Here is a 20,483-nt window from a genome sequence, read left to right as displayed (position 1 = left end):
AGTTGACAGCTGTTCAATCTTTCGACATGGTTTTAGCACAAATATTATAAAAATATTTTAAAAAATTTTAAATTTTTTACGGAAATATTTAAAAAATTTTGTCCATCATCCACAAGCTCCTTATACAGTGTTCAAAACTCTCCTTCGGTTTTTCTATTTTTTAACATGGGATGCACATCAAAACGCCTCCGTGCTTTTTTATTGCCTTCTTGAGCTTCTTCTTCCAACAAAACCGGGTTAAACATAATTTTTCGTTCGATAAACGCCGAAACATTTTTGCTGACTTGTATTCTGACGCGTAGCTACGAATGCACGTGTATGCATTCATATTGTAAGTACTCGACAATACGACGTAAGCAATATTGCGCCGTATCGTCATGGCCTGTAATGTATAAGTAAGCCGATTTTGCCTTGCACTCGGCCAAATTGCTGTAAGCGTGACGTGACCGCGACGTGTAGGTAGATATGAATAGAAATGTAATAAAATGACATATTTTAAACGGAGTCGTGCAGTGCTGTTAAGTATGAACAGACCTTTACAGTGTACATAAATCAAATTCAGACATTTGTGACATAGCGGGTAGGACGATTTTTGTCAATTTGACGGAGGAACCGTTTCAACAATGAAATCAGATAAATTGGCACACTCTGATAAGAAAGACTAACACGGAATAGAACCCGGTAGCCCATCGGTGCTAACATTAACGTAAACACCGAGCTCCTACTGACTGTATTTTCATGTATCAATTTTAACGATTTTACGGCATTGCTCAATTATTTTTAAATAAATTTTTATTCGTGCGAAACAATTAAATTATACTTTTTAAATTATAATTAAATTATAGCTTTTCAACAAAATCCATCCATTTAATTTAAAAACGCTCACAAAGCTTTAAAAAAATAAAAAATAACGAACATGACATTAGCACTGATGGCCGTAATTGATTGTACATCACGACCAAAACGGTCTGTCCGCACTCGCAGTAGACTTGGTCGGCATCCGTGCATCGTTCGAGACGGTAATATATTCTAATCAGGTTTTCACATACTCGTTCGCGAATATCGTCATTTAAAATCAATCCACTCGAAGAACGAGCTGACGGTTTCAATCACGAGCACTTGCCACCAGAGCTGAACCCCTGGAAAAGACCCACAAACGCATATTAAAGGTTCGACTATTACCTACTTGCGACAAATAATTGTGCATATTTTAGACAGTCCATAGAAACTTTTACAATTTGGCGATTCTTCTTGTAACATTGATATATTCAAACACAATTGGTGATAAGATTCCTATGGGGCTGTAATTTTTTACAGTTGTAATTAAAAGATACATTAATTTAGTTTTTAATTATACTGCATAGCGTTGTCTCTTTCTAACATGTAATTTGCGAAAGAGACAAAAATAGTGGGTGTTAACCTTTCAAATAAATTGACCAATCACAAGCCTTTTATCAAATTAAATATTTCAATATACATGTAATTTATTTTTATCTGTCATACTTCATTTTTAACCGAATATATATAGATTTCAAATCGGTATTAAAAATACATATTTATATGCAGAAACTTTTCAACTTTTTAATGCAAATTATTAAAAATAAAGTTTTTATGTATTCATATTGTTGAAATAGAGAAGGTCATTTGACTGGGTTTCGACTTTTGTATATATTTTTTATGTCCCCAGCATCTTTTTACCAATCGGTCTACAAGATTTTATTATTATGCAAACAAAATTCTATATACTAATCAACTCAATTTAAACATATGATCATAGGAAAATTTTTAACTTCCAGCTCAAAAGTATTCAACATCGGGTATATCAACTAATTGTAAAATGTCGTACACTGTTTGGCGATTCGAATACAATGTTCAGGAGAGAATCGAGGCACTCCGAGACGTGTTAGTCCAAACCGATGCTTGCGTTCGACCTTCATACGTAAGACGAGAGTGGCTCTATCGAGCGCAGATCGTCCTGGAGCCGGCTGGCTGGTACGCCTTATGGAGACTGCCTAGAGAATCCTGTCAAAAATTTGGTACATGACACAACCTATTAAAACAATCCAAACATTCAATGGTGGTAATGAATTTCTGATTTTCATAAGGTGTTAGATTTCCGTGCATCGTATACGTTTTGATCGAAGGATTGGATCTGAACGAAGACGACCTCTTGGCTCAAGTCGAAGTCGTAGGCGTTCAAGACGAATCAGTTCATTTGCCCGAGCGATCAGTCGTACCTCTGCAAGATTTGTGGGCGACGAGAGCTCAACCGAACACCGCTCTTGAGATGCGTCCCACTGCCGAGTTCATAGATATGTATAGGTATGAAAAATCTAGCTTTAATACGTTTGTATTGGATTTATATTGATTGTATATTGCTTTTAGGTATTTTTACACTTTGATATGGATGCCGTGGGATCTGGAAGAGGACGAGCGGGACAGTGGGCGTTGTTGGTTCGAACATCACGTTCCGATGCGGTGCGAACTGTGGGCGTCTGCGTTGAACGGCCACGGTTGTGATCCGAACGCTATGCGAGCTCTGCGGAGCGAAGGCGAGCTGATCCTACAGCATATCGCACGAATCGAAGAAGGGATGTCTAGCGATAGTGAAGATCAATTAGGTTTATCATCGGAAACGTTGTAGTAGAGTATCTCATTGCTGGTTACCATGCTATATTTTGTGTGTAATGCTTGTAGAAATGAATTCCGATAATGTGTCAGCTTTGATGGGCTTACACGAGCGCTTGCAGACGGTCAGAGCTCGTTGGGAGATGCTCCAAAATCCCATATTGCAAAACGTGTGGACCTCTGCTATAAATCAAGGACACAATGTGCAAACTGAGGTATAGTACCATAAGCGCTCGAGGTGATATGTTGAGCTTTCATTACACAAATATACTGCCTTGAATGATACAATGAGTTACCAAAGCAAGTCTCATCTTCTATATCTTTGATGTGCGATAATCAAAGTGAATTTTGTTGAAGTTCATTCTAACTTAAAACTACCTTTTAACCGTTTGCCCGCGGCCGTTTTCTATGGAAGCTTTACGCGACAAGTCCGTAGAATTTCTGAACTTTGCACGGGATTTTGAGGCTTATATGCACCTATTTCAACTGTTTTAAGGTTCAAAATTGGTTGAATATATTACTGAGAGTTGAATGCCATCTATTCAATTTGCATACAATGAATATATACCAGTCAAAATTAGTTTTTTATGGAACCATACTGAAACCTCGTTTGTGTGACGTCACGTCTGTTGAACAATGGCGACGATCCGTCTCAATTGTATGAAGAATGATTATTTGACAATTAAGCCAAAACTACTAGATATATTATGTATTTTATTGTTTAAAATAATACTTTGTGTTAACATATCGGGTTACATGAGTAAATATTAAAATCTGTATTTAACCTTTCCACCGCGTACGACTACTATACATGTCCTAGCGAACATGCCCTCAGCGCGTAAGACACGCATAGATGTCTTGGAAGTTCCAACCTGTATAAGAGCCGTCTATTGTGTTAAAATTTTATAACTTGGTTGAAAATATTACTAAATGTATACTTAACCAAATTCAATAGATGGCAGTAGTCAAAAAAAATTCAGTATAGGCTAAAATAATTTATAAAATATTACAACCTATATTTATAGTCGAAAACGCGATAAAAAAAGCAGCCGCGTACAGGGCATGTTCGCTAAATTTGGTGACGCGGGCAAAGGGTTAAAGTCGAAAATTCGATTGCCAATTTCGCGAAAAAGGTGCCGCACACAGGGCTTGTTCGCTATATTTATTGCCGCGGGCAAAGGGTTAAATATATTTAATTTAATATTTATATTTTATTGTTTAGTATCAAAAAAAAATGGTAAAAACTACCTACCTGCCTAAATACAAATAATATAAAACACTAATAGAAAAATTAATTAAATACATTTTTAATAGATGGCGGGAAATGCCAAAATGGTTTCTTCTGCCAAGAGAAAACATTGGTAGCAAATAGTACATATAGAAATTTTTTCTTTTGTCATTGTATTCGTATATACGTTTTGGCGGTGGTTTAGCTGTGACGTACATATATATATCGAATCAAAACGACTATTATTGTACGACGACACAATAGCGATATCTAGATATATAAAAAAAATGACCACTTAAACGAAAACCATGTGAAACGTATAAGAGGTTAGTAATTATTAAAAATGAATGTCTGTCTATCTGTCTGTGTCTCGAATAGGCTCCTAAACCACTGAACCGATTACGGTGGAACTTTCAGGATTTGTTGTATGCATGTTTGGGACGATTACTGTGAAAAAAAAACGGGAATGAGTCATTGCAACGCAACAATTTCAAATGTGTTCGCTGCCTGCGTTTTTCCGACGAATGAGAACGGGAATTGCATGCGTTATTGTGGCATTGAAACGCATGCCGGGTTCAGCTAGTTATATATATGATTACTCAATACAAGGTTTCAGTTTAAAAACAGACACATTTTTTAAAAACCATGAAAACATGACCAGTGATCGATTCTGGTTCCAAATCAGTCAAAATCTAGAGTTAGAATTTCCGCACAATGACAAAACTCCCATCTATTGATAATTCGTACATATATAAGTTAAGTATAAATGGAAAAAAACGTAACACTCAAAAACGATAGTATTTTTGTATTTCAAACAATTTGTCATTCCGAGGATTTTGTCGATCGAAAAACGTGTCGTTTGAATGACTCGCGCTTCGATAAATTGCAATTGAATAACTCGCTGTCAACCAATTGATTTAGAAGAATTTACCTAGAATCCCTAAAACTACAAAAGATATATATAATATTTTATTACAAATTATTTATTATTGCAACCAGTACTCGGAAACAGGTTATGGAATAAGCTGAAACCTTCACAATCAGAAATGAGTACTTTCCATGCTTTGTCGACGTAACATGTATGCACTTACTTTACAGGTAACCGTTGTATGGACAGGCGGCGCAATACAAGCACACATTGCTTGCCTGAAAGCGGCTGACGAGTGGATGCTAGCTAGGAAAGTAGACAAAAAGAAACAAGTCGGATGTGCTTCGTCTCTGATAGCAGCTTTTAGTCCGAAACCAGTAGCCGGAGCCGTCGTACTATTATGCGAAGGCTCACACAACCTACCCAACGATATCGGCATCGGAAATAACTATACAGTAATACACACACTAACATATGTACATGCATTCAGATGTGAAGCATCTCAAAATGAACATTTTCGTTACGTTACATACTTCAGGTTGCTTCCGTATCTCCAAACATCAGCGCAACAGTATTGAAACCGTCCGAATTTTGCACAACGGCAATCTCCATCTCGGGCACCGTGGAAATTTCCGGACTGACGATAGATCCGGCCTTCAGCAGCACGACGATAGCCGTCAGACTAGGCAAGCTGATGGTGAAATCTTGTTCGATCACGGCAACGCCCGAGTCTCAAATGCAATCCTTAGTGGCGTATCCGAAGAGTGTCGTCACCATGAAGAAATGCACCGTGAACAAATTCTTCACCGGAATAATCGCACACAGCGAATCGAAAGTAAGTTAATATTGAAAACACAATGTATATGATGTTTCCAGTTGTATATTGATCGATGATTTCAGATCGAATTGCATGAATGCATATTTGATGGCTGTGGCGTTGCACTTCATGTGTACGAAGGTGCTCAGGTTTCGTTGGTCAGGTGCACTTTTAAGAACTACTCCGAAGTGGCTATCCGGTATGAGACGGCTCTGGCTCCAGGGACATCCGTCGGCGGATCGAACCTCTTGCAAAAGTATGATGATTTCCTTGCTCGGAAGCCGCTGATAATATAAATACTTTTTATATACTAATCATATTTTTTGTTTTGTTTTTAGTTATAACGATATAACACTGGTCGATTGTACGTTTTCGAGCAAGAATAAGAATGAAGTGTACGTGACTCACTTGGATGAGTTTGCTTGTCCTCAGTTGGAGGACGTTATAGCCCTTTAATTTGGGATGATGGTTTTTTTTTGTTGTTAATCGTGCAATTATTCTAAACAATGTTATTTTTTTTGTACATATATACGTGTTTGTATGCACGTTTACTATATGGATATTTTATTGAATATATTTTAACATACAATGCTATGAGTAAAACATATGATTTCATTACGTTATAATAATGAGCATAAGAGTCTTATGTTGCAAGATTAAAATATTTCATTTTCACATTAAATGTTTGTAAAAGCAGACAGTAGAAACTCTCTCCTCGAAATTATGAATTTTTATGTTAGGTATGTTAAATATTAGACTGATGAACGTTAAAGAGAATTTCTGCTGGATATATTATTTTATAAACTATTTTTATTACAGCTATGTATGTAAGTGTCAGATTGAATAAATATGTGTATATTTCTAAATACCGTGTTTGGTATTGATACAATAATACTTTTAATTTGAGGCTGCCGTTAAAGCGGGCCTGATTATAAAGCTGCCGTCACATACTGTGATTTTTCGCAGTTCAGTTCAAGTCTAATTCGACTTGCATAGTGTCGGGTAAGAATTTTTACTGTACGAGACAGTCTTGAATAGTTAGAAATTTTGAAAAAGTTCAATGTTAGTAATACTGCCAATAAAAAAGGTGTATTTCTTTTTTTTAATCTACTAAAACATTTATTTGAAAAATTGAAAATGTCTTAAAACAATATGTATGTAATAGTAAATAAATAACAATTCGGCAACCTAATCTCCGCACAGGTCATACATTATACATAAAACTGTGGTGTGTCAAAATTAAACTGGACTAATCATCGTCATTTATCATCAAGTGAAAAAAAACACAATCATATAAAACAATTAGCACACTTCTGACAGTTATCGAACAACAAACAAGATTTAAATAACAATTTGATTTCGGTAATAAAACGAGGAAAAATAATATAGCTTAAAATAAAAATTCACAATTGGGTTGCCTTGTTTGGAATATGACGAGATCTTTCTCCAAAAATCAACGCGTATAAAACTTATGGAGTCTGAAACGACAAAATAAAAACAATTATTAAATTATACATAAATATATGTGCATATATCAAAGACTTAGCGTTGACTCACATCATCATAGTCGTAGTCGTAATGACTGTGATCGTCCGTTTCTTCGTCATCACTATCGTCTTCTTCACCGCCGTGACCCTGATAAGCTTCAATAAACTCGGCAGGTGACACGCCAGTCACGACTATCTCTTCAGGCAATTTCTGAAAATTACACACAATTATACTTCTGATACACTTGCAATGAAATTTTTAATGAAAAAAATAAATCACTACCTCTAAAATTGAATCTACTTTGGATTTGAAACTCGCTGCGATATCTTCGGTGCGGAATCTGACAGCTAATTTCTCAACGACGCCTTTCTCATCATCAGTATAGTTCAAACCGACCCACATGAAAGCCTTGGGAGAGTTGGTCATCGGCATTAGATCTAACTCGGTCGTTATCAATTGATTTAACACCACTTTGTGAACCTACACGCACCAAGACAAATCCATTACACAATGATATAAACCAATATAAATTATAATATAAACCATCACACAATCAACTGACTTGTTCTTGCCGTAGCAGCATACGGAAACTGAACCGTTGGGGATGATGCAAAATTTTCAACTCTCCCGTTCCCCGTTCCCGCCATTCGTTATTGGAGTAACGGAAAAGCTTACACCTCTGGTTATACTCGACCACTTCGTCCTCTTCCCCGGTGACGACTTCGATTTTATCAGGTAATGGTACTATCGGATTGAAGTGAGGATCATGTTCTTCGGTGGTTCCGTCTTCAGAGGTGTCGTTCTTCGACGGGGTTTTCGACGCAGAGCTGAATAATGGCGTGCCTGCTCCTTCCCAGGTGAACGACTTAATTTCTTTACCTGTAAATATGAAGGTCAATTGAATGCATTCGCTAAAAATATGTAAAAGGTAATACAATTTGAACCGAACGTACTTATATTACTTGGTTTGATGACAGGATCGTCTTGTTTAGCAGCGAGCGTGAAGAAGTCTTCAGTGGCTGGCCACGTTTCTGGTGCTTTTCGATCGACGGCAGCCTCCTTCGCTATATTTTCAAACGTGATATTATTCGACGAGTTTAAAACAGTGCTGCCGAAGACGGTAGACAACGGGGTGTTGCTCGTCATCAAATTGCTGAAGATGGAATGCTTTTGCATGCCAAACACTGGCATAGTATTCACGGTGACGGTTTCCGTTTTTGGAACTTGACTGATGGAACTGGTGATGCCAAACACCGGCGTAGTATTCACAGTAACGGTTTCCGTTTTTGGAACTTGACTAATGGGACTAGTGAAAGTGTTCGACAGTGTTAATTTGGGAGCAGCGACCAAAGCCTTGGCGGCACTATCTTGAGTATTTCCAGGGGTTCCGTTCGATTCGCTGACAGTCTTTTCCTCCTCGACGGATTCGATCGTCTTTTCTTCGTCCGCTTGAACGTCCAGAGTGTCGTCAGTCGAATCGGGGTATTTAGCCCTGGCGTCGTTGATGGCGTTTAAGAACTCTTGAGCTATGTCTTTGTTCAGGAATCGGATGCAGAACTGCTGTGGCGTTATTTCGCCGGTGCTGAAATCGCAAGCGGAAAACAGCCACGATTTCTCGTCCTTAACGCTATATACTATGTCGTCGGTGAGCATGTGATTCAAACAGACTTTCATTATAGGCTCGCGTCGCATCAATACCCTAAATACATAAACGAAACATAAGCATATTGAAGACACAATGGTAAATATTGATATTATTATCTTGTACACTACCTAAGTCTATTCGTTTCAAAGTGATGAAGAATTTTAACGTCTCCCAGTCCGCACTCTTTCCACTCGGAACTGGCAAAACGGTATAATTTAGATCTATGACTGTAAAGGACTTCTTCTAGCTCTTCACCTGTCTTGACTTCAACCTTAATTATATTAAAAAGAAAATTATTAAAAGAAAAATAAGATTAAAAAAAAAATCAATACAATATGGGGACAATTTAAATGCGCATTTATCGTAAGCATTTCAAAAAATTCGTGTGAATTAAAAAATATATTATATCATTTAAATATATAAATGTACAGTTTAGAAATATTTTCTAATATATATTTTAATGTAAAACAACAATTGTGTTTCTTTGTTTATATAAAATTGTGTGATGTAATATTAGTAACACTTAAAAAAAAAAAAAGAAATAAGACAAACTCTTTAGTAAATAAAAAAAACGACTTGATCTTTTGAAAAACTACAAATCCATCGTTTTAATCAGCATTTTAATATCAAATGCGCATTTGATAAGTTACTTCTACAATAGAAAAATATAAAGCAACCTAAAATGAATGAAATGCGCATTAACGCATCTACATATGTGCGCATCTCGCATATATTCATTTTCGCGATGTTGAAGTCCTCGAGCGTTATAATGACCAAGCACCATATTTTTCATTTATCATTTCATGTTTTTTACCTGCGACCTTTTTCCTTAATTGTTAAATGATCAAAACATTTTTTTTAAATTTCATACTACAATTCAAACATTGCTCAATGTAACAGATTTGTTTAATGCGCAAATGATTCGTTATAAAGAGCAGTTATTTCTTAAATGCACCGTTAAATCGTACCCATACAAAATTTAATGCAATCAATAAATACCTCATCAGGTAACGGAATAGCAGGTTTGAAATATATATTATCACCATCGTCATTAGAAGGCTGTTCATCATCACTGACGTCATTGTAAGACTTGCTCAAATCAATAGCTAAAAAATAAAAATAATCAACACGGATCTAAAACAGGGATCCCGACATACATATACTGGTATGATGTAACAAATCTTTAATCAACATCAAAGGTTACTAGTTAGTTGTTGAAACTTTTAAAACAATATTAAATTTATACCTTTAGTTTCCATCAACGGCTTTCCAAATGTAAATGAAGACTTATTCGCCCAGAAGTTGAGGCTTTGGTTAGTGGCATCACCAGCAGGCTTATTGACATCATTGCCGAATATATTCGAATTAGCAGCTAAAAATCCTCCAAACAAACTAGGCGTAGTCGTCACTGCTTCGGTCTTTTTATTATCAGCAACAGCCACAGGATTAGTAGCAGCCAATAGAGAATTGGCGCCGGAAATACCTCCGAAAACATTGACTGGAGCATCTTTCTTTACGAGCGTTTCGAAAGGAATCGGTTTCTTGGTATCGGCAGCTCCGAACACGGGCGCAGAATTAAACGAGACCTGGGAATTGGGACCAAACAGCATTCCACCGCCGAACGCAGGAGTTGCTCCCGTTGAGAAGACGGGAGGATTCGCCGTAGGGATGATTGCGGATGTGGTGACGCTTGCGAAGTTTGAAACGCCTCCAAATATACTCTGGGTTGTCGTCTTTTGAATGGAGAAGTTACTGAAATTAAATGCGCCCGTTGAAACCTTCGAAGCTTCCTTATTTCCTTGCATCTGTACATTCAGCTTAGTGAGAGCTCCGGTATTGTGTTCCTCGTCTTTATCACAGCCTCTGCAGCCGGAGCATTGCGGCAATGTCTTATAAGCGTAGAATTTATCAGGCAGCATCAATTTTCTGGCCTTTAACAACTCCTCATTGGTGACGTGAGACTCGGCGACAAATTCGACATCATCTTTAGATTCAACGATGCTAGATTTATTGGAGTCAATTTTATTTGATGATGACACGACAGGTTTAAACAACGTCGATTGGTTTCCGTCTCCTAATTGCTTGCTTATTACTATAATAAAAATTATATTTAATATAATGTTTCAATAAATATATAGTTTTAATAAATGTATATAGAAAGATTTTCTTACCTGAAACTTCTTTTGAAGGAAACGAGAAAATATTTTGTTTTGGCACATTATTTTTAGTCTCGTCTTTTATCAAGTTCTCGGGTTTAGTTCCAATCAAACCTGGTGAATTTGTGGTGCTATTAAGAGCACCGAATCCACCAGATGATCCAAATATTCCACTATAAGAATTGAATGTAGTACCGATATTACTAGTTGGTATCATGCTCACATTCTTCTGATTATTAATATTGGTCATGATTACGGAGCTTATATTTGAAGGTTGGCTACTTTTCAATAAAGACTCTAAAGCGCTTTTGCCCTCGATGGTATTTCCAAATATAGACTGTGTTTGAGTCGTCGTGGACCCGTTGAATGGAGACTGAGCTTTAGTGCCGAAAATCATATTAGACCTGAAGTTCGGAGTCGATGTATCGGAGAAGATAGAATTGGCTGGTGTTTTCGGTAAAGCAAATCCGAAATCTAATGCAGGAGGTTTGTCTACGCTCGACATTGTCTCAGGGTCGACATTAAAACAAGCATCCTCATTATCGCAGCCTCTGCAGCCATTACACGGAGGCAAATTTTTATACGAGTAAAACTTATCTGGAAGCAATAGCTTTCTAGCATCTTCTACTTCACCATCGGTGACTTGCGATTCGGATATAAATTGTATTTCTTCTTTGGGTGTGCTTAGCAGTGCTTCACCGCCGGTTGATAAAGTTTTAGCATTATCGATGGCTGCTTTGAACTCACCGGCTACATCTTTGTTGACAAAACGTATGCAAAATTGTTGTGGGCATATTTCTCCCGTGCTGAAGTCGCAAGCTGAAAACAGCCACGTTTTTTCGTCTTTTGGCATATATTCAATATCGTCGGTGAGGTAGTGGTTTAAGCATATCTTAAAAATAGGCTCCCTGCGCATAAGCACTCTGATTTTCTTAGTTACATTATGCCGCAGAATTTTAATATCGCCCACGCCGCATTCCTTCCATTCAGCTTCGGCAAAACGGAATAATTTAGACCGATGGATGTATAAAACTTCTTCATCCTCCTCGCCTGTTTTTACGTCAACTTTATCCGGCATCGGAATAACAGGCTCGAAGAAAATATGACTGTCATCCTCCTCTTGCGTAACATCATTATCGTTATCGTTTGCACTTTCATTAAAAGACTTATTAGGACTCTTAGGTACAGACGGCTTCGGTGTGAAAGCGAATTCGTACTTTGTATTTTCCATTGAGCCTAATACAATCGGTTGATTATCATTTTTAGCAGGTGATTTGACAGTTTGAGGTGTTCCAAATGAGAACGAAGGTGGAGCTGTAGTTTGAATGTCAAAACCAAATTTAAAGGTAGATTTTGGAGTCTCAGTAGTGGCAATAGTAGTAACAGTGGCAGCGGGGATGACCGGAGTAGCTGCTGGAATTCCAAATGTGAATTTAGGCCCATCGAATTCAACTTTCTTTTCTTTCTTTGGCATTCCAGGATCTTTCGGACTGTCGCAAGCGACACAGTAATCATTTGAAGCATCGTTATTGATGTAGCAAGCTTTGCAATCCCATGAACCGACTTTCGGTTTGAATTTATCTCCCCAACCAGATGCCGTGACATTTTTATCAACATCTTGAACAGGCTTTACCGTGGGTGCTGTAGCTATTATAGGACTATTGACCGAAGCCGAAATGGCAGATGGAGCACTCGAGTTGGGAGATTTGGCGAAACTGAAGCCTGCAAAAGGATTAGGCTTAGTGGTATCAACAGTAGTGCTGGGCGTCGACGATACAGGATCCTTAATGACTTTGAAAGTCGGTGCTGCCGTGAAAGTAAAACCACCAACAGAACTAGTAGCTGTTTGATTTGGTTGTGAAGCAACAAAGCTATCAGTTTTAGTAGTTACAGTCGTTTCAGGAGCGGTCGGTTCGCTTGTACTAATAGCGTTATTTTTACTATTGTTGAACATTTCAAAGAACTTCTTACCAACTTCCACGGTTTTAAACCTGACGCATAATTTTTCCAACTTGACAGCTTCGTCGGCAAAATCATTAGCGACCCAAAAGTACGCCTTATCAGTACCTTTCATGGGAGATAGTTCCATTTCGGGAGTGATGATATGATTAGCGCAAACTGTGTGCACGGTGTCTCGTCGCATCAGCAACCTCACCTTATCGTTCTCATTCTTCAAAAGCTTCAACTGACCGAGACCACGCTCTTTCCATTCGCCGGTCACAAATCGGAATAGCTTAGCGCGTGCGTCGAATATAATAGCTTCATCTTCCTCGCCAGTCGTTGGCACGATTTCATCCGGCAATGGCACCATTGGTCTATAATCTGGCAACGGGTCGTAGCTCTCATTGCTTTTCTCAGACAGAGTACGAGATTTGTTCAATGAGGTATTTTCAACAGGTCTATCTTTAGTAAATTTGAAAGCGGCAGTAGGCGTATCAAAAATGGTAGGCTTAGACGCATCTACTGTTGGAGTTGCGTTGGATTTAGGCGGGTCGAACAGGTTGAATGGTTTAACACCCGCTGCATTATTGTATCGTAAATTATCAAATATGGACTTGTTGGGAGTGGAAGTAGTTTGCGAATTGAGCACAGATGGTGGTACCAGTTGAGTCTGCGTCGGAAGTGGAATATGATAGTCGTGGATAGCTTGTTGCACGGGTTGCGTTGGTGGAACTTGCGGTGGTACTAATAATTCGGAATAGAGTGCCTGTTCCGGCGGGAATACTTGAGTGGGGAACAATTGAGGTACAGGTGGATACTGACCGGCGTAAAGCGGATATAAATTAGGGGGATAAAGGGTGAAGGGGTGAGTAGGTATAGCAGGATTTGCACCAGGCATTCTCGGCAAGTATGACAACGCTGCAGAATTATTCCTGTAAGACTCTTCCAAGAGTAAAAGTTCGGCATCATCGTGTCTTTGTGACGTACCCGGAGAAATTTTCAATTTTTCTAACTCCTTGCGCAGGTCGGTTATTTCCCTCTTCACGTCCATTGTGTTAATTATATTTTCTTCACGCAATTCGTCTACTTTAGATCTGATATCGTCAACGTAGTTCACGAATTTGCGCTTATCACTGACCGATTCTGAATGTTGAGATTTCATATCGTTTAATGCGACTTTGAACTCTTGAACTTGTTCAGCGAGCATTTTATTTGATTCAACGAGTATTGTAATCTGTTGCAGCACAGATTCTGATATGTGATCCTTCTTTTTCAGTTCCCGCAACTGCGCTTTGACGGAACTAGATGTGCTGGATATATGTGGCGCTCGTTGATATTTGATAGGTGTAGAATCGTGGTGATGATTATCCTCAACTGATGATTGATGATCAGACAAATATTCAGCTTCAGACAAATTTTTAGAAATATTTGCATCAAGATCTACAGACGAAAGCAACATTTCTACATTCTCAATATGCTCATGCAGTACACTAGACAATGGATGCCGAGAATCGGCGCTCGATTCCTTCAATTTTTCAGAAGTTATATAGATATATTTACGAGCTTTGGATAATAAATTGAAACGCTTGAATCGCATTTCAGACGTTACATTTTCTTTCTGAAAATTGACTTCTTCATCCGCGAGCTTGAGATGAATTTTAAATAGATAGAAAGCAGCATATGGAGATTTGACACCGCTTAAAATTGAAATCGCCTTTGAATTATCATTATTATTCATGTAGTAATCTCCAAGGAATAGCTTGGTCTCTTCGATCAAAGTGTCGGTGCGTTCAGTGGAAATATCTGGAGATGTGAAGCTAAATATGCGCTTCTTCGGTTGATGACATGTGATACGTTCGCGAAGCTGTTCCAGCAAATGCAAAGCAGTCTGATAATAAAGAGCAGCACGTTCAATGAGCGCAGTTTTCTGATTGACATCAACCTCGGCGCGCTGACTAAATATCTTTCCCAGTGCTGTTAATATATATGGATCTAAACCATGAGTTGCCACGCAACGCACAGTCTCAATACCACGTATGAGCGTCGGTCTTAAGTCAGCTATTTGGGCATTGGAATCCCGCTTCGCCAAGCGTTCTACATACTCCCACCATTTAGCTTGCTCTGCACTGCACAATGGCTCCGTCAGGATCGCCGGTAGAACAGACGGACGATCAAGCTTACAAAAGTTGGGCTTTCGACTCATTTCTGTTGTCTTTTGAGCTATCAAAACCGTGCAGTATAGAAACGCGTCCACGTCGAATTTACACAATGTTTCTGGTCCACAATTGGTTATGTTGTCTATATGCGATGGTACGTCTTCCGTATCGAGCGACGATACTTTGGAAAGCTTGTCAAAGTTCATTCCTATCCACGTCTGCAGGTGGAGAGACTCTGCCATGAATACACGAGATGAAAGATCAGCTTGTTGCAATTCGATACCTAGACTAGGGAGTTTTAACTTTGGTTCAAAGAATGATTTTGAGTTTAAAATATAGGACTGGGTCGGTTTAGATTGCTCTTTATTTCCAAACAATTCCTTGTGGACTTTGTCTCGCCACGACTTTTCAGAGAAGTATTGAGAAATGTTATCTAAAGACAACTGCTTTTTATCTTTAGAAATCGCTAGTAGAGTGTGACCAGCTTGTGATTTTCGATGTGCTGATATAGTCGGCCACGATGCGCTTAAGTCTCGATTTTGAGTTTGCACAGATTCAGTCTGGTATGCTAATAAAAATAGCGGAGTCGCAGCACGAGTCGCTTCACGCCAACCGTATTGCTCATGCACGGCTTTCTTCAGGATCAAAGTGCCCCCGTGCAAGCTCAACTGTCCTCCGAAATGCTTCAATATGCTACTGGACGATTCCAACTTCTGGCAGTGACTTGCTTCATACAAAGCCGTATCGAAATTCCTCAAAGCATTAACGGCGTCTATTAAAGTTGTGCTCCAACCGAGCAGCAAATATGTTTTTCTTTCGAGCACCGTCAAACAAAGCAGCCAATAATTCCAAATCTGTGCATTCGTTCCGTTCAACGCTTCCAATTTATAGGAATCGATCACTTCGATGACGGCATCAAGCCACAAATAAGAGTTGTTGAAAGCTACATTGCTGGGCAAGTGGGTGGTGTAGGCATGGTTGAAAGCGTCTCCGACTCGTTTGCACTGCAACAGATGTCGCAGAAGTCGAGCATGCGAAGGTGGGTCTAAAGGACGCGCGGCTACCTGCTCCCGTAATAAAGACGTAACGGTGGAACAATCGGCGTGTTCCGTCTGAAGCAGACGTTCGCAGAGACGAAATAGAGTCGGATGTCGAGGGAAAGCATTTCCAGCGCGATCCACCCAATAACGCATACACCCTGCATCGGCGTTCACAGACTCTTCCGATAGTAGTTCACATACTGTAATAAATAATTCAAATTGAGTCCAGTTAAACGATTCTTTACGATTAGTATGAGATCATTTTAATATGTTAAATTACCTTTAAGTAAGAGATTGTTCTGATTGGGATCTAGTTCTAGCGATGTTTTAAATTCGGATAGCGCTTCCTCTTTTCGTCCCAATTTGTTGTAAGCTTGTCCCAAGAGGCTGTGCGCGGCCGCATTGTTATCTTTCACAGTCAAGTACTGTGTCAGATAACGAACGCAAGTCTCATACTCTCCAATATCAAAATACAATCTACCAATTGAAAATCCACGGTAACTTTTCTGAAAAATTTATTAAAAAAAAACATTACTTTTATATATACATAAGTGATTGTAAAGGATGTAATTACATGTATGCTGATAACAGTATGTTAGAGACATTATGGATAATCACAACTATCAACATTATCACCAGTATAAGATACGTTATTTCATCGGAATGGATAATCACAACTATCAACATTATCACCAGTATAAGATACGTTATTTCATCGGAATATAGTAAGTATTGGAATATAGTAAGTAGTTGTCTCAACCAACAGTTTTAACACAACATTCAGACAGCTTGTATTGTATTGATTAAAAATGGAATTTTGTCCATATTGGAATATAGTAAACTGTACAGCTGTTAGAATACCTTACTATTGAAAAATTTTGCATTGACATTGTACAAAAAGATTTACGAAATGCTGTTGTTAAAATATGGGTTGGTTCCATTGGCCAAAACTATGTAGGGTCATACATATGTATATCAGTTTCATGGAAGAAATTTAGAATATAGATAATCCTTCTTTATAAATAGAGTGGTTAAAGTTTGGGATAGTCTATCCGATGGCTACGTCCACACTACCGATATCCACGAATTTTTCCATAACCAGTTCCTAAATAGCAACTACAGGTTGCAATATGGGAACTGGATATGGAAAATTCGAGAATATCGGGTGTAGATATCGGTAGTGAGGACGTAGCCAATGAATTGTTAACTTCTAGTAACTAAAACCTTTTTAAAAACGAACTTTTAAAATAAATGGGTTTTTGTAGTTCATCCTTTTTTTTCTTCTTTAAGGTTAGGTTTATCATTCATATTTTCCCTTATTTCATTTTCGTATATTTTCTGTTGAAAAGGTTTTTGAGCTCTTTTTCCTATTATGCTGTAGATAAACATTAGAATAATATAATAATATGATTACTAACCAAATTAAATTAAATTGTAAAATATAAAATTATCAGTAGATCAGTAGCTATTAAAAAAGATATAAGATGTATTATGAACATAATTTCGTAATAATAAAAAGCATTTAAAAATCAAAAAAATTTCTGTTGTTTTTTTTTCCATTAATTTATTTAATATTTGTAATTCTGTACTACTGCATGATTAACAAACCCCTTGGGTTTACCTATCAGCTTTGCCAAATATTTTTAAATAAATAAATTTGTTCATGGAATTTTAGTGTATATTAACAACTCTCCTTGAAAATTTTCTAGGCTAATTCAAATATGCTTTTTTGTCTCGTAATTTATTAATTTTAGAATAATGATTTTTTACAAAACTACGTCGAAAGATTGAACGTTAATAGCTGAAAGTAGAAATCCATCAAAATCTACATATAAGTGGGTAGAGTTGCGGTTTGACCACATCGATTTTGGATTTTTCTCGAGTGAATTTCCCCCTGACGGTGCATGGCCGTTTTCGCGATCGATCCGGCGACCAAAACAGAAGTCGGCCAACTTCGCCGCCAGGTTGACCAATCGCACAGCACAATCGATCAATGAACGCGCGAAGGTTATGTTCTCGAACGTTCAAACGTCGAGCGTGGTCAACACTCGACACTCAACACTATGCAATCCACCGTGAGGGGGCTCGCATTTGGCGATGACAGTCATCAGTCAACGGTGGAAATAAGCGCGGGAAAGAGGTGGTGTCTGCGTGTACGTGTACGCATACGCGTGTAGGGGTCATGTGTGGTGTCGGTGTCGGTTGTGCAAAACGGAATGTACCTCTCTGTCAGTTCGCAATTTGACGAACGCCTTGGCCACGTGCCGGTCGACCTCAGGCTTGGTCCGCAGCATGGTCGGCGCTGTGGCGAGACGGCCGCAGCCGCAGCCTCGCCCCGCTTCTCTTCACTTCACTTCACTTCACTTCACTGAAACCGACTTTGGAGTCGCCCCTCTTTTGCAGCGCGGACGCCAAGGAAGTGGAGGCCTCCCGCAGCGACTGCCGGCTGCCGGCTGGGGCCAATCGGCTATCGGCTATCGGCTGTCGGCTGTCGGCTATCGGCGTTCGGCTTTCGGCTTTCGGCGTCACCGTCACCGCGCGGGAGCGAACCTCTTTCGAGCACGCCCTAACGTCGCTCTTCGCGGCCATGCACCCGACATACAGACACGCGTTGTCATTGCAATACGCGACCTATTTTCTACTTTTATCGAGCCCAATAATCATGTATGATTACTCAGGTTCATTCCATCGACTGAATGCTTGCTATATATTAACAGAAGGCACTCAAATGCGACGTAATAACTAGAGGTAGGATAGTCACAGTGCTATCAATTGTTCCATTGTTGTAAATCCTTTGTAAAAAAGGTTCGGCAAACCTTTAACAATGCATTTACAACCTTTGAACAATACGCGGCACCTTCTGAGTCCGGTCACTAGTAATAACATATGCGATAGAACAGTGGTTTCCGAATTCTTTTGGCTACGGAACCCTTTTTGGTTTACCATTTTTGGGCGGAACCCTAGCTTAAGTAAGAAGTAAACTGTAAGACAGTGAAGGTATGTTGACCGTATCCCGGTCTAACGAAACACGTGTTGTGTAGTTTGAAAGAGGATCGTTTATTTTTGTTCAATTTGGTACAATGGTTATTGTATGTACGAAGAGGTTTCTTCGGAGATGTGATCTAGTTGAACTCTAGAGGCTCACTCTGCCGGTGGAGGTTGCTGCGTTGCTTTATAAACGTTTTGGGTTGAAGTGTGTCGTGTGCACATCTTTTGTTCTTGGTACTCGCGCTGCCCTAGTTATGCTGCGAGCGTGGTTTTATGGGTTCATACGCCTGGACGTAGTTCGTGGTTTTTATGGGTTCAGTGTGTTCTTCCTTTGTTTCCCAGACACGTGTATAGAAACAAGTGTCGACCTTTTGACGAGGCGAGCGTGTGCCATGCGTTAATGACTTTCCTGGATATGTGTCGCAGTGACCTGATGAGATCATTTCAGTTGTACTATATGCCTACTAAACTAACTGTAACCTTGTTTTTTTACGTGAAATCACACCATACTGAGACTTTTTGGATTGGTGTCCGCATCTTCTAAGTATAGTTTGACTTTAAAAGAAAGACTTTTTAAGATAACAATATTTATTTAGGTGGAATAAAAAGATATTTATTTAATGTGATAAATGAAATCTTTTTATAGTTTTCCTTAAAATAACATTGAAGTCAGGTTTTATGTTTGACAATTGGATGCGGAGGTCTGGTGCAGCATTCAACTTACTCCTAAACTTATTTTTCGTGTAGGCGTAAGCTGAAAACCCGGCTTCGCATCTGTAAGTTGACACAAATGGGAAATCTTGAATGGAACCCCTGAGAGCCTCTTACGGAACCCCAAGGTTCCACGGAACACCATTCGGGAACCTACATTCAGTAGTGTAGTGTCGCAGTATGGCTTGTGGCGGCTCGCTTATACGACATGGTCGAGTTTGGTTGCCTTCCTGCGAGTGGGGACCAACCCGGCTGGGTTCGGAGAGCTACTACTCACTCTGTCTTCAGCTGTCATATAATAAACACGTGCATTAACATGCCAGTCGTCTCATTCGTTCATCCTCCATACTGGTGACCCCCGACATCGAGCCACGCAGCCTCGATCAATTTCAACATGCCGCTCATCCCTGCCTCGCCGAGTCAGACGGGAGAAGCTACCCGCCGCGCCCCCATCGCCATCAACAGAGCGCGTCGCGGCCCGCGGGTGACAATAAACGAGCAGACACGGCTACCTACCTACCTACCGACGTCCAGCCACAACGTCGATGACAGGTGCTTACAAAAATGGGGGAGCGAATGAGACGACGATCTTGACAGCTGGATGTGGAGTCATGCGCGATCCACTACACATAGAACGGTCATCCAGCACCACAAGACATACACCACCTCAGCACCATCATCATCATCAAGGCCCCGTCCGTCCCCACGAGCGTCGTCACGCCGAGACGGGCGGTAGTGCTACAACACCTCCACGAGCCACAACGACTCACAGTCCAGCTCGGAGTATCATCAACCACATCGATGCCCCTGCCGCCCC

At 39.4% G+C, this 20,483-nt stretch overlaps 2 protein-coding genes across 4 annotated transcripts in view; one reads left to right on the top strand and one right to left on the bottom strand.

The window, feature by feature from the left end:
• nesd (SHC binding and spindle associated nessun dorma) overlaps nucleotides 1-20,483 on the top strand; it is a 325,057-nt gene that overhangs the window by 22,581 nt on the left and 281,993 nt on the right. Inside the window, exons 1-9 of one of the 3 annotated variants that reach the window (XM_077443987.1) lie at nucleotides 954-1,019; nucleotides 1,797-2,036; nucleotides 2,106-2,322; nucleotides 2,386-2,621; nucleotides 2,698-2,843; nucleotides 4,955-5,179; nucleotides 5,263-5,559; nucleotides 5,625-5,797; nucleotides 5,880-6,424. In XM_077443987.1, the coding sequence (XP_077300113.1) occupies nucleotides 1,838-2,036; nucleotides 2,106-2,322; nucleotides 2,386-2,621; nucleotides 2,698-2,843; nucleotides 4,955-5,179; nucleotides 5,263-5,559; nucleotides 5,625-5,797; nucleotides 5,880-5,997 (1,611 nt within the window). In that variant the 5' untranslated portion in view covers nucleotides 954-1,019; nucleotides 1,797-1,837 and the 3' untranslated portion in view covers nucleotides 5,998-6,424. Of the gene's footprint in view, nucleotides 1-953; nucleotides 1,170-1,796; nucleotides 2,037-2,105; nucleotides 2,323-2,385; nucleotides 2,622-2,697; nucleotides 2,844-4,954; nucleotides 5,180-5,262; nucleotides 5,560-5,624; nucleotides 5,798-5,879; nucleotides 6,425-20,483 lie in introns of those variants that run through there. The other 2 variants (XM_077443988.1, XM_077443986.1) reach the window with 2 other exon arrangements.
• LOC143920941 (ranBP2-like and GRIP domain-containing protein 3) lies at nucleotides 6,026-18,545 on the bottom strand. Its single transcript, XM_077443982.1, has 11 exons — nucleotides 18,190-18,545; nucleotides 16,248-16,473; nucleotides 10,846-16,167; nucleotides 9,921-10,766; nucleotides 9,674-9,780; nucleotides 8,803-8,945; nucleotides 7,983-8,728; nucleotides 7,592-7,908; nucleotides 7,312-7,509; nucleotides 7,099-7,239; nucleotides 6,026-7,019 (listed from the first exon to the last, which is right to left on the bottom strand). The coding sequence occupies exons 1-11, from the start codon at nucleotides 18,259-18,261 to the stop codon at nucleotides 7,011-7,013; spliced, it is 8,127 nt and encodes a 2,708-aa protein (XP_077300108.1). The 5' UTR covers nucleotides 18,262-18,545; the 3' UTR covers nucleotides 6,026-7,010.

This window comes from Arctopsyche grandis, chromosome 13, assembly GCF_051622035.1.
Source record: "Arctopsyche grandis isolate Sample6627 chromosome 13, ASM5162203v2, whole genome shotgun sequence".
NCBI lineage: Eukaryota > Metazoa > Arthropoda > Insecta > Trichoptera > Hydropsychidae > Arctopsyche > Arctopsyche grandis.
This window is presented reverse-complemented; position numbering and strand designations above follow the sequence as displayed.